This window comes from Oncorhynchus clarkii, chromosome 9 (assembly GCF_045791955.1).
Source record: "Oncorhynchus clarkii lewisi isolate Uvic-CL-2024 chromosome 9, UVic_Ocla_1.0, whole genome shotgun sequence".
NCBI lineage: Eukaryota > Metazoa > Chordata > Actinopteri > Salmoniformes > Salmonidae > Oncorhynchus > Oncorhynchus clarkii.
This window is the reverse complement of record NC_092155.1, coordinates 66248329-66258670: the sequence shown is the minus strand read 5'-3', so window position 1 is coordinate 66258670 and position 10342 is coordinate 66248329. Positions and strand designations below refer to the sequence as shown.

The following is a 10342-nucleotide window of genomic DNA, read 5'->3' as shown; positions in this document are numbered from 1 at the left end:
GTCTGAATGCTAGGGGTTTGAGAAATCCTACAAAAAGGAAAGCTTCATTTTTATACTGTAAACGCAGTAATGCAGATTTTGTTCTTCTTCAGGAAACTCATTAGGGTGAAAGTGATTTGAAATTTTGGAAAGCACCATGGGGAGATATGGCCTATTTCAGTTATGGATCAAATCAGTCTGCTGGTGTTTTGACACTTATTCACAAGTTTAAAGGTGACATTCTAGAATCCACATCTTCACAAGACGGCAGATGGGTCATAGTAACTGTTAAACTTGACCATGCTATTTTCATCATCTGTAATGTATACGGACATAACTCACATGCTCCTAATAAGACCCTTTTTACCCAATTTACCAGGAAAGTACATGATTTAAACAACAAATACTCGGAGGCTTTTCTAATTATTTCAGGGGATTTTAATGCATCTCCTGATCGTTTTCCTCCTAGAACGAGTCAAAACCCTCAAAATAGTAACATTATCATTACATTATGCAAGGATCTGTGTTGAGGATGCCTGGTGTTATTTCAATCCGGATGCTAAGGGTTATGCCTGGACCAACAAAACTATGTCACGTAAATCTAGAATAGATTTATTCCCAATTTTCCGTTTTTTGTTACAATTTGTTATAGATGTAGATCATCCGTTGGCTCCCTTTTCTGATCATCACTTGATTTCCCTGAATTGACAAGCTACTAAAACATCAAAAGGTACTTGAGGATATTGGAAATTAAACAATACACTTCTTAAAGATACTGATCTCATTGAAAACATCAAATCATTAGCTAAAGATATTTTTGCTAGAAAAGACTTGGGTCATGGAAGTAGATGGGAATATTTCAAATATAAAGTCAAGAGTGGTAGCCATTTAACGCGCCAAAGAGTTGATGCAATTAAAAAACCATAGAGAAAAAGGAGATGATGAGCAAGCTTGACAGTTTTCTAAAGAAAGATAATCTATCTGAAGAAGAGGAGTCTGTGTTCAGGTCTTTACAACTAGAATTAGAACAGACTTACACTGATCTGGCAAAGGGTGCCTTTGTAAGGTCAAGAGCTAAATGTATTGAAGAGGGGGAAACAAACACTACTTTTTTTGCACTTGAAAAGAGAAACTACAAAAGAAAATCTATAACTGCACTCAAAATTAACGATGTTTTATGCAAAGATCACATTACAATATCATCATTTGTCAATTCCTTTTATGAAAACCTTTACAGCTCTCAATTTCAGGAAGGTGGTTGTGAAAGTTACATTTTGCCACATTCAGAATTGTGTCCGTGTAATTGAGGATGATTTCCACTCAGTTTGCGATTCACCTGTGACAATTGGAGAAATTAGAGAGGCTCTGAATTTGATGAAAAAAGGAAAATCACCTGGCCCTGATGGCCTGTCAGTTGAATTCTATAGACAGTTTTGGGAGTTACGAGAAGACCCGATTTTCAATATGTTTCAAGATTGCATTAAAAATGGGGAAATGGTCTCCACTATGAAACAGGGCCTTATTTCATTGATTCCGAAGCCTGATAAAGACCCTTCTCTCATTGACAATTGGAGACCAATTACTTTATTAAATGTTGATTACAAATTGATTGCTCTGGTTTATGCCAAAAGATTAAAGAAATGAATAGATACCATTATAAATGAGACTCAAACAGGATTTATGAAGGGCCGTCACATAAACTCTAACATGCGTTTAGTCTTGGACCTTATAGATTATTCAGATGCATTTGACTCAGATGCGGTTGTTCTATTTCTGGACTTCTGTAAAGCCTTTGACACATTTGAACATGAATTTCTCTTTAGGTCTCTTAAACTTTTTGGATTTGGTGAATATTTTATTAAAGTAATTCACATGTTTTACAAAGATATAAATAGTTCTGTGCTACTAAACCTTAATATTTTCAAAATATTTAGTATCAACAGAAGTGTACGACAGGGATGCCCAATTTCGCCATTTTTATTCATTTTGGTTGTGGAACTTCTATCTCTAGATATTCTGAATGATGCAAATTTGTATGGCTTAACCATTTTTAACAAAGAAATCAAAATTTCGCCACTGGCTGATGATGCTACTCTTTTCTTAAGAGACAAAGACCAGGTCGCACATGCCTTAATGCTATAACTGCATTTTCTATTGCATCAGGATTAATGCTGAATATTTCTAAATGTGAAATCTTATGTTTATTTGACTCTGATGATAAAGAAAGTGAAAAATATTCCTGTAAAGGACTGTGTTAAATATTTAGGAATACATGTAAAAAAAAAAAACACTTAGTCAGACATTTTAATTTCTCTCAAAAAAATTAAGAGAACTAAAAAATATATTTAATAATTGGCTACAAAGAGATCTTTCTATACTTGGGAGAGTACTTCTGTCCAAGGCAGAGGGACTATCTCGTTTTGTGTACCCCTCATTATTGTTATGTGTAAATCCAGCTACTTGTAAAGAGATCAATAAGACCTTTCTTGACTTCATCTGGAAAAATAAGTCTCACAAACTAAAAAAATATGTCCTTTCTAACAAAAGAGCTGAAGGCGGTCTAGAAGTGTTGGATTTTGTTGACATAAATAACACTTTCAAGATATACTGGTTGAAAAAATGTTTGCTCGATACTGATTCAATATGGTATTTCATTGCAAATAATGTGTTTAATAAATTGGGAGGTCTTCAGTTTTTACTGAAATGTAATTATTTTCCTGAAAGGTTACCTGCTAAATTGGCTAGGTTTCACCAACAAGCTTTACTGGCATGGAAAATATGTTTCCTGCACAATTGTTCCCCTCATAAAGCTCTTTTGTGGAATAATTCAGACATAACTGTAAGGAATAAGTCATTGTTCTACCCCAGCTGGCATGAGAGGAATATTGACTTTGTTCTTGATGTTTTCGACAACAAGGGTAATATTCTCACATATGAACAATTTATAACATTGAAATAGTTTCCAATACCTTTCAGAGAGTTTATGTGATCAAAGCCGTTCCCAGTGGTCTAACTACACTTATGAAGTCATCTTAATTTGGGGAGTGATCAAAGTTTATCCAGAACTCAGATTGGAATGCGTGGGCTTACTTGAGAAATCTTGTTGTAATAAATATAAATGACATTCTTCATTCACAAAACCAACTTACACAGAGAGAAACGTTTTTCTGGAACATGCTTATTCCTGACATTGTCTGAAAAAATGCATGGTTAAGGCCTTAATACTGTATACCAAACAAAGTTAAGGAAGTGCACTTCAACATTTTACACAAGATATCCATGTAATTCTATGATTTCCAAATTTGTGGCTATTGATATCTGCGTTTTCTGTGAAAAGGGTGACAATCTGTCTCACTTGTTCTCTGAATGTAAATGTGCGTCAGAGTTTTGGGAAAACCTTGCAAAGTACTTATTTACCATTAGGAACACTGCCTATAATTTTAACATAAAATATATGTTACCATTGCAATGATAACAAAACCACTGAAATTGTTAATTTTTTATTCTTGTTGCCAAATACTTTATACACAAACAAAAATTCAAAAACTCTATACCAAAATTAAATTTGATTGAATTATCTTATTAAAACACTAACCCTACTGAGTAACAAGAATAACATCTTCATGAATCATTATAATAAGATATTTTCAAAGTGAATATAATTGCACTTAAATTGTTTCTTTTTTGTATGTATGAGCATTGTTAATACCTGTGTTTGGTTTGCTAGACATGTTTGATGTAGCAATGTAAGTTGATTTTTGTATTATGAATAAAATGTATAATAAATAAAAAAATTAAACCCATCTGAAGGTGTGGAAGACATCGCCCAATAAATCCCAAATATTTCTCATTTTAAAAGCGACCGAGATTCTTCTTATAAATTGCTATATAAAATAAATCCATTAATGTTCTTATTACTACTTAGCAGAATGACCCAACAAACAAACCAACCCGGTCTCAGGACATTTCATATTATCCTGAATGTAAATCCGAGTCACTTGGTATGTATTAATTTGTGGATGTCCATCACCAATTTCATAGTACAAATTTTATCTAGGTGGCTAGCATTAGATGACTGTTAGCTAGGTTAAGGGTTAAATTTAGGAGTTAAATTAGAGTTGGAAGATTAGCTAAAAATGGTTAGGGGAAGGGTTAGCGAGCATGCTAAGTAGTTGCAAAGTAACTAAAAAGTAAGTAGTTAAAGTTGCTAAAATGCTAATGTTGTCTGAGATTTGACCTCTCAACCTTTAGGATGCTAGACATTTGTGTTATACTCCCACCCCACCAACTTTATTTTTGTTGGGGGGGGGTCCCGGATTTACATTTATTATGCTGCGTCTAGTCAACGAGACCAGGCTGCACAAACTCTTCCCTTTACTTGTCTGGCTTCCTATACTGATACTGATTAGTGAGATAGGTCCTGACTTGTCAGCTCACAGGTCTGGCAATGTAAGCACATGGTCCAGCATGCTGTTTCAGGCCGCTATCTTGGGGGACCCAATGAGGCGGGTGCCCTGCTACCAGGCCGTGTACTCCACTTGGTATAACTAGATGATAATCAAGTAGCAAACCCATAGAAAGAATCACAGAAAATAATTGAAAACGACTTTAATGACTAAATGTAATGCAACTGATAATTGACAAGCTATATACAGTACATTTCAGTTCTGTTTGCAACAAAATAAAAAAAACATAAAACATCTGTAAATACCACAATTTACACAGTCACATTTCCAAATCTTTCAGAACGCTTCCGTTTCTTTGCCTGTGGGAAAAAAATTAAACCATTTAAAAAATAAAATCTTTACGGTATTAAGTATCAAAGAAATTGTATAATACCTGTATTGATTCAATACAGAATGTGAAAACATACCTCAACGTCAGGTGTAACAGCAGCGAGTATCCCAAATCTTTCTTTCCGCTTCTTCAGCTTTTCATCTTCCTCAACCTGTAACACACAAGCATTTTACTACACCCACAATAACATCTGCTAAATGTGTATGACCAATAAAATGTGATTTGACATGGTCTTAAATATGTAACTTGGAGGTGACTTAATCAGAAATGCTTTAGTGTAGTAATCACAAGGTTTCGATTGAGCATTTCTTTCAGGATGCCCTGTAGTCTAATACACACACCATACAGTTCATTAGGTACACCACCCAATTCACAAAAATGGATCACCCCTAAAGACAGTGCGTTACGTGGCTGTGGCTTGTTATATAAAGCAGGCAGAGGCATTCAGTTACTGCTCGATAGAAAGTTAGACTTGTCAAAAGGAGTGACCTAAGCAACTTTGAATGTGGTATAATCTATGGTGCCAGGTGCACCGGATCCAGTATCTCAAAAACTTCCGCACTCCTGGGCTTTTCATGCATGACGGTGTCTAGGGTTTACCAAGAATGGTGCAGCAAACAAAAAAACATCTGGTCAGCGGCATCTGGTCAGAGGAGGTCAAAGGAGAATGGCAAGAATTGTGCACGCTAACAGGCAGGCCAAAAAACAGGCAAATAACAGCGCAGTACAACAGTGGTGTGCAGAACGCCATCTCAGAACACACAACTCATCAATCCTTGTCACAGATGGGCTATTGCAGCAGACGATCACACCGGGATCCATTCCCATCAGCTAAAAACAAGAAGTGGCTCCAGTGGGCACGCGATCACACTGGACAATTTGAGGAGTGGAAAAACATTGCACGGAACATGACAGTGAATTCAGTTTACTTGAGTGGCCTGCGCTCTCCCCAGACCTCAACCCAGTAGAGCATCTTTGGGATGAGATGGAACAGGCTGTCCGCAGCATGAATGTACTGCCGCCCAATCTGCAACAACTGCGTGATGCTATCGCATTAGCATGGACTAACATCCCTGTGGAATGTTTCCAACACCTTTTAGAAAGCCCTGAAGAATTCTGTCTGTTCTGGAGGCAAAAGGGGTCCAAGGCAGTACTAGATAGGTGTACCTAATAAGCTGTCCAGAGGATAGAAGCTGCCCTACCCCTAGGCGCTCACCTTCTTGGAAACTGAAGAAACGTTCCCGCCAAATCGCTCTGCTCGCTTTTTTAGCTGTTCAACACTGACCGCCTACACAGAACACAGAGATGTTTGATTAAATATTCTGGGTCACTTATGGTTACATTATTTAAATGAGGGGAGGTCACTGTTTCTCATATTTGGATTACTCACAGTGGATTTATTCACAGTAACACCTTTGATAGAGAGAAACACTAATTAAAACCAGAGTGAAAATGCAGGAGAAAACATTATCATTACTTGTGATAATGAGGTTGTTCAACACTTGTTTATAAACTGACTGCAGGTTATGGTTCTTGGGAAAAAATAATATTAAAACCACACATGAACTGTGAAAATGACTGGAAGATTCACACTGACCTGGGGTGGAAGTTGGAGGTGCAGCAGCGGGCAAACCAAACCTGAACACAATGCATATTTAATAAAATCAAAGTGTCACATGCGCCAAATACAACAGGTATTTTTCACCTTAGAGTGAAATGCTTACTTACAGGCTCTAACCAATAGTGCAAAAAAGGTATTAGGTGAACAATAGGTAAGTAAAAAAATAAAACAGTAAAAAGACAGGCTATATACAGTAGCAAGGCTACATACAGACACTGGTTAGTCAGGCTGATTGAGGTAGTATGTACATTTTTTATTTAATTTGTATTTTTATTTATCCGTTATTTTAGCAGGTAAGTTGACTGAGAACACATTCTCATTTGCAGCAACGACCTGGGGAATAGTTACAGGGGAGAGGAGGGGGATGAATGAGCCAATTGTAAACTGGGGATTATTAGGTGACCGTGATGGTTTGAGGGCCAGATTGGGAATTTAGCCAGGACACCGGGGTTAACACCCCTACTCTTACGATAAGTGCCATGAGATCTTTAATGACCTCAGAAAGTCAGGACTCCCGTTTAACGTCCCTTCCGACATATGGTTAAAGTGACTGCATATGTATGATGAACATAGAGTAGCAGTAGTGTAAAAGAGGGGTTGGGGGGTGGTGGGACACAATGCAGATAGCCCGGTTAGCCAATGTGCGGGAGCACTGGTTGGTCGGCCCAATTGAGGTAGTATGTACATGAATGTATAGTTAAAGTGGCTATGCATATATGAGAGCAGAGTAAAGGGGGGGGGGGGGGGGGGGGGCACACAATGCAAATTGTCAATATAGGTTAATAGATATGCCCAATCAATAGTGTGGGGAATATTTGTGGGATACTGACCGGGCAGCGCGTATGGCCTTCTTGCCATCAGCTGACGCAGGGACATTGAAGCGTTCTGCTCTTTTCTGTACCCTCTGAAAACAGGATTTAAAAAAATAATTATAAGGTTAGCACACCACCATTGCATTGACGACTTGTCATGACTGGTGAGAGTGCAGCAAGCATCATATTACCTCATCCACAGACGCTGGGGGTGTGATTTTTACCACTTTCTTTTCAGCCGTCCTGAAACGCATTAAGATCACATGACTAACATATTTCAATAGGGACATCAGATCATCAGGAAAATGGAGGGAAAATGTCACTCTTCAATGTGTGTTCACATAAAAGGAAAAACTTACTCCTCAGACACTATGGGTTTCTTGTCATTATCCTCAGTGATGGCATCCTCTTTCGTGAGGTCCTACATGTTCAAATGCATAAAGTATCATCAAGAAATGCACCTATGATTTTACATGTATTTTCCTAGCAGATATTTCACCAAAGCAATTGCAGCATGTACAAAGTGACTTTATACTGTATGATCAAAATCATACTGGACATGGTGGAACCCATCTAATCCATACATGAAGTGCCATTGCTGCTATAGTGGTTTAAAACGTGGTTTAAAACCAGGCTTACCTCTGGCTCTTCTCCCAGAACATCATCTTCATTTAGGCCCATGTCATCCTCTGTTTAGGATGAAAATCAGGCTTATGATTCACCTTATCATTTCATAGACTGGGTAGACTTTTCACCATATTGCTCACACCTTTTAAATATAAAAGGGTGTCAAGGGGTAGGGGCTAGTAGAAGTTGATTTGGAATTCAGCAAGTTACACTTTCATAGGCCAATTAAAATCCTCAAGTTTGCAGATGACAACAGCCTGATTACCAAAAATGACGAGACATGCTACAGGAAGGAGGTGAGGGCCTTGGCGGAGTAGTGCTAGGAAAATAACCTCAAAACGAAGGAGCTGATCGTGGCTTCAGGAGAGAGCAGAGGGAGCTCGCACCCATCCACATTGATGGGGCCGCAGTGGAGAAGGTGAAAAGCTTAAAGTTCCTCAACATACACATCACTGACAATATGAAATGGTCCACCCACACAGATGGTGTGGTGAACAAGGCGCAACAGGAAGTTGAAGAAATTTGGCCCCTAAGACCCTCACATTTTTACCGATGCACCATTGAGAGCATCTTGTCAGGCTGTAGCATTGCCTGGTACGGCAATGGCACCGTCCACAACAGCAGGGCTATCCAGAGGGTGGTGCGGTCAGCCCAACATATCACACTGCCTGCCCTTCAGGATATATACAGCACCCAGTGTCCCAGGAAGGCCAAGAACATAATCAATGACCTCAGCCAAATGAGCCACGGACTGTTCACCCTGCTATCATCCAGAAGGTTAGTACAGGTGCAAACTGGAACCAAGAGACAGAAAAACAGCTTCTATCTCAAGACAATCAGACTTAAATAGCCATCACTAGCTGGCCTCCACCCAGTATCCTTCCCTGAACTTAGTCACTAGCTGGCTATCACCCGGTTACTCATCCCTGCACCTTGGAGGCTGATGTCCCATGTACATAGACATGGAACACTGGTCAGTTTAATAAATGTTTAATACCGTTTCCCCCCATTTCATATGTATATCCTGTATTCTAGTCAAGGCCATGCTATTCAACTATTGCTGTACATAAACTATTCTATTCACGTATTCTTCAGATATACTACATATTATGTCCACACTGTCCATAATGTCTATACATCCCATCACACACACACACTCAACATGGCTCATCCTAATATTTCTATATTTCTTAATTCCACTTGTATACTTTTAGATTTGTGTGTTAGATATTACTGCACTGTTGGAGCTACGAACACAAGCATTCCGCTATATGCGCAATAACATCTGCTAAATATGTGTATGCAACCGATAACATTTTATTTGATCGACATCGGCTGATTTGATATAAACTGATGTAAAAAGGGCTAATTAAACACATTTGATTGATTGGAAACAGCACCAGGCTTTATTAGAGTATGGGAACCTGACCCCATGTGTATTTAGTCCATCCATTATTGCATGCTCACCATGTTCCTCCAGATAAGCCTGTAGTCGTGTGATCAGTTCCACTTTGTTGCCCTTCACATCCAGACCCCTGGTCTCACACTCATGCTTCAGTTCAGCAAGCTGTGGGAGGTCAGGCATGAGTGTAGATTACTGGTTAGATTACATTTGAGATTTCCCACTAAATGGCAATTTTTTGCAATTCAAATGTTACTGCCCAACAGCGAAGCTTGGCCTAACATTCTCAAGCACATTCTGTACAATTTCATTCATTCGTTCACTTGTAGTCGCGCATGCGCCGATGTCAGTTGCCAACTTCACAGCAGTAGCAGAGCTAACTTTGGCCCTCGTTGAATAACAAAGCCAACCCAACCCAATTCACGCGTGGATATCTTAAACCTCAAAATGCCTTGTTAGCTAGCTACACCGTGCAGCAAGCATGGACTATTTCCGTCCTGTCCGCTAGCATCTGCTAGCTAGCTACCTACGACTCTTTGTGTCCGAAGATCCCCAGCGTGCTAGATCATGATTTACAATGCAAAGATAGCTAACAACATACAATACTTGATTTCCCCAAAATATAATACCGGTATTAGACGTTTCAAACTAAGCTAAAACGGGTTAACAACCTTTAGTTTCTGGAGCTCCACAACTTCAGCCATCTTGCTTTGTTGTAGTGGTAGGTCATTCGCGAACGAACGACTCTTTTTGAACGGCTCTTTTTGGTGACCGTCGGGAACCGAATTGCAACTGTGAAAGAGCCGTTAATTTGGCTTCCTGATTTGCATAGCCTACTGTTATTGCTTTTTGAGCCCCAGACATCGATTATCTGCTGACAAATTATAAAAAATATTCACTGAAGATGGTAATTGCTCAGTGCAGGAACAATCTAGTGAGGAGCCTCAGTCTGGTTCGCGCTCATTTTTTTCAGTGCGTTACATTTTTTTCTCAATTTGTTTTTGCAGGCCATCTAATAATCTGGTCAGGTAAAAATGTATTTGAACTCAAATTTCACGATCTGGTAGGCAACCTTTTTAGGGTTTAAATTATATATTGACAATT

The 10342-nt window shown here is 38.7% G+C and overlaps 1 protein-coding gene across 1 annotated transcript; it reads right to left on the bottom strand.

Moving 5' to 3' along the window:
* Nucleotides 1-4570: 4570 nt before the first annotated feature.
* Nucleotides 4571-9977, bottom strand: LOC139416807 (SAP domain-containing ribonucleoprotein-like). The gene is made up of 11 exons (XM_071165882.1): nt 9910-9977; nt 9304-9403; nt 7849-7898; nt 7569-7630; nt 7401-7452; nt 7228-7301; nt 6374-6414; nt 6167-6189; nt 5993-6064; nt 4853-4927; nt 4571-4744 (listed from the first exon to the last, which is right to left on the bottom strand). Exons 1-11 carry the CDS (start codon nt 9940-9942, stop codon nt 4697-4699), a joined length of 630 nt encoding a protein of 209 aa, XP_071021983.1. The 5' UTR covers nt 9943-9977; the 3' UTR covers nt 4571-4696.
* Nucleotides 9978-10342: the final 365 nt, after the last annotated feature.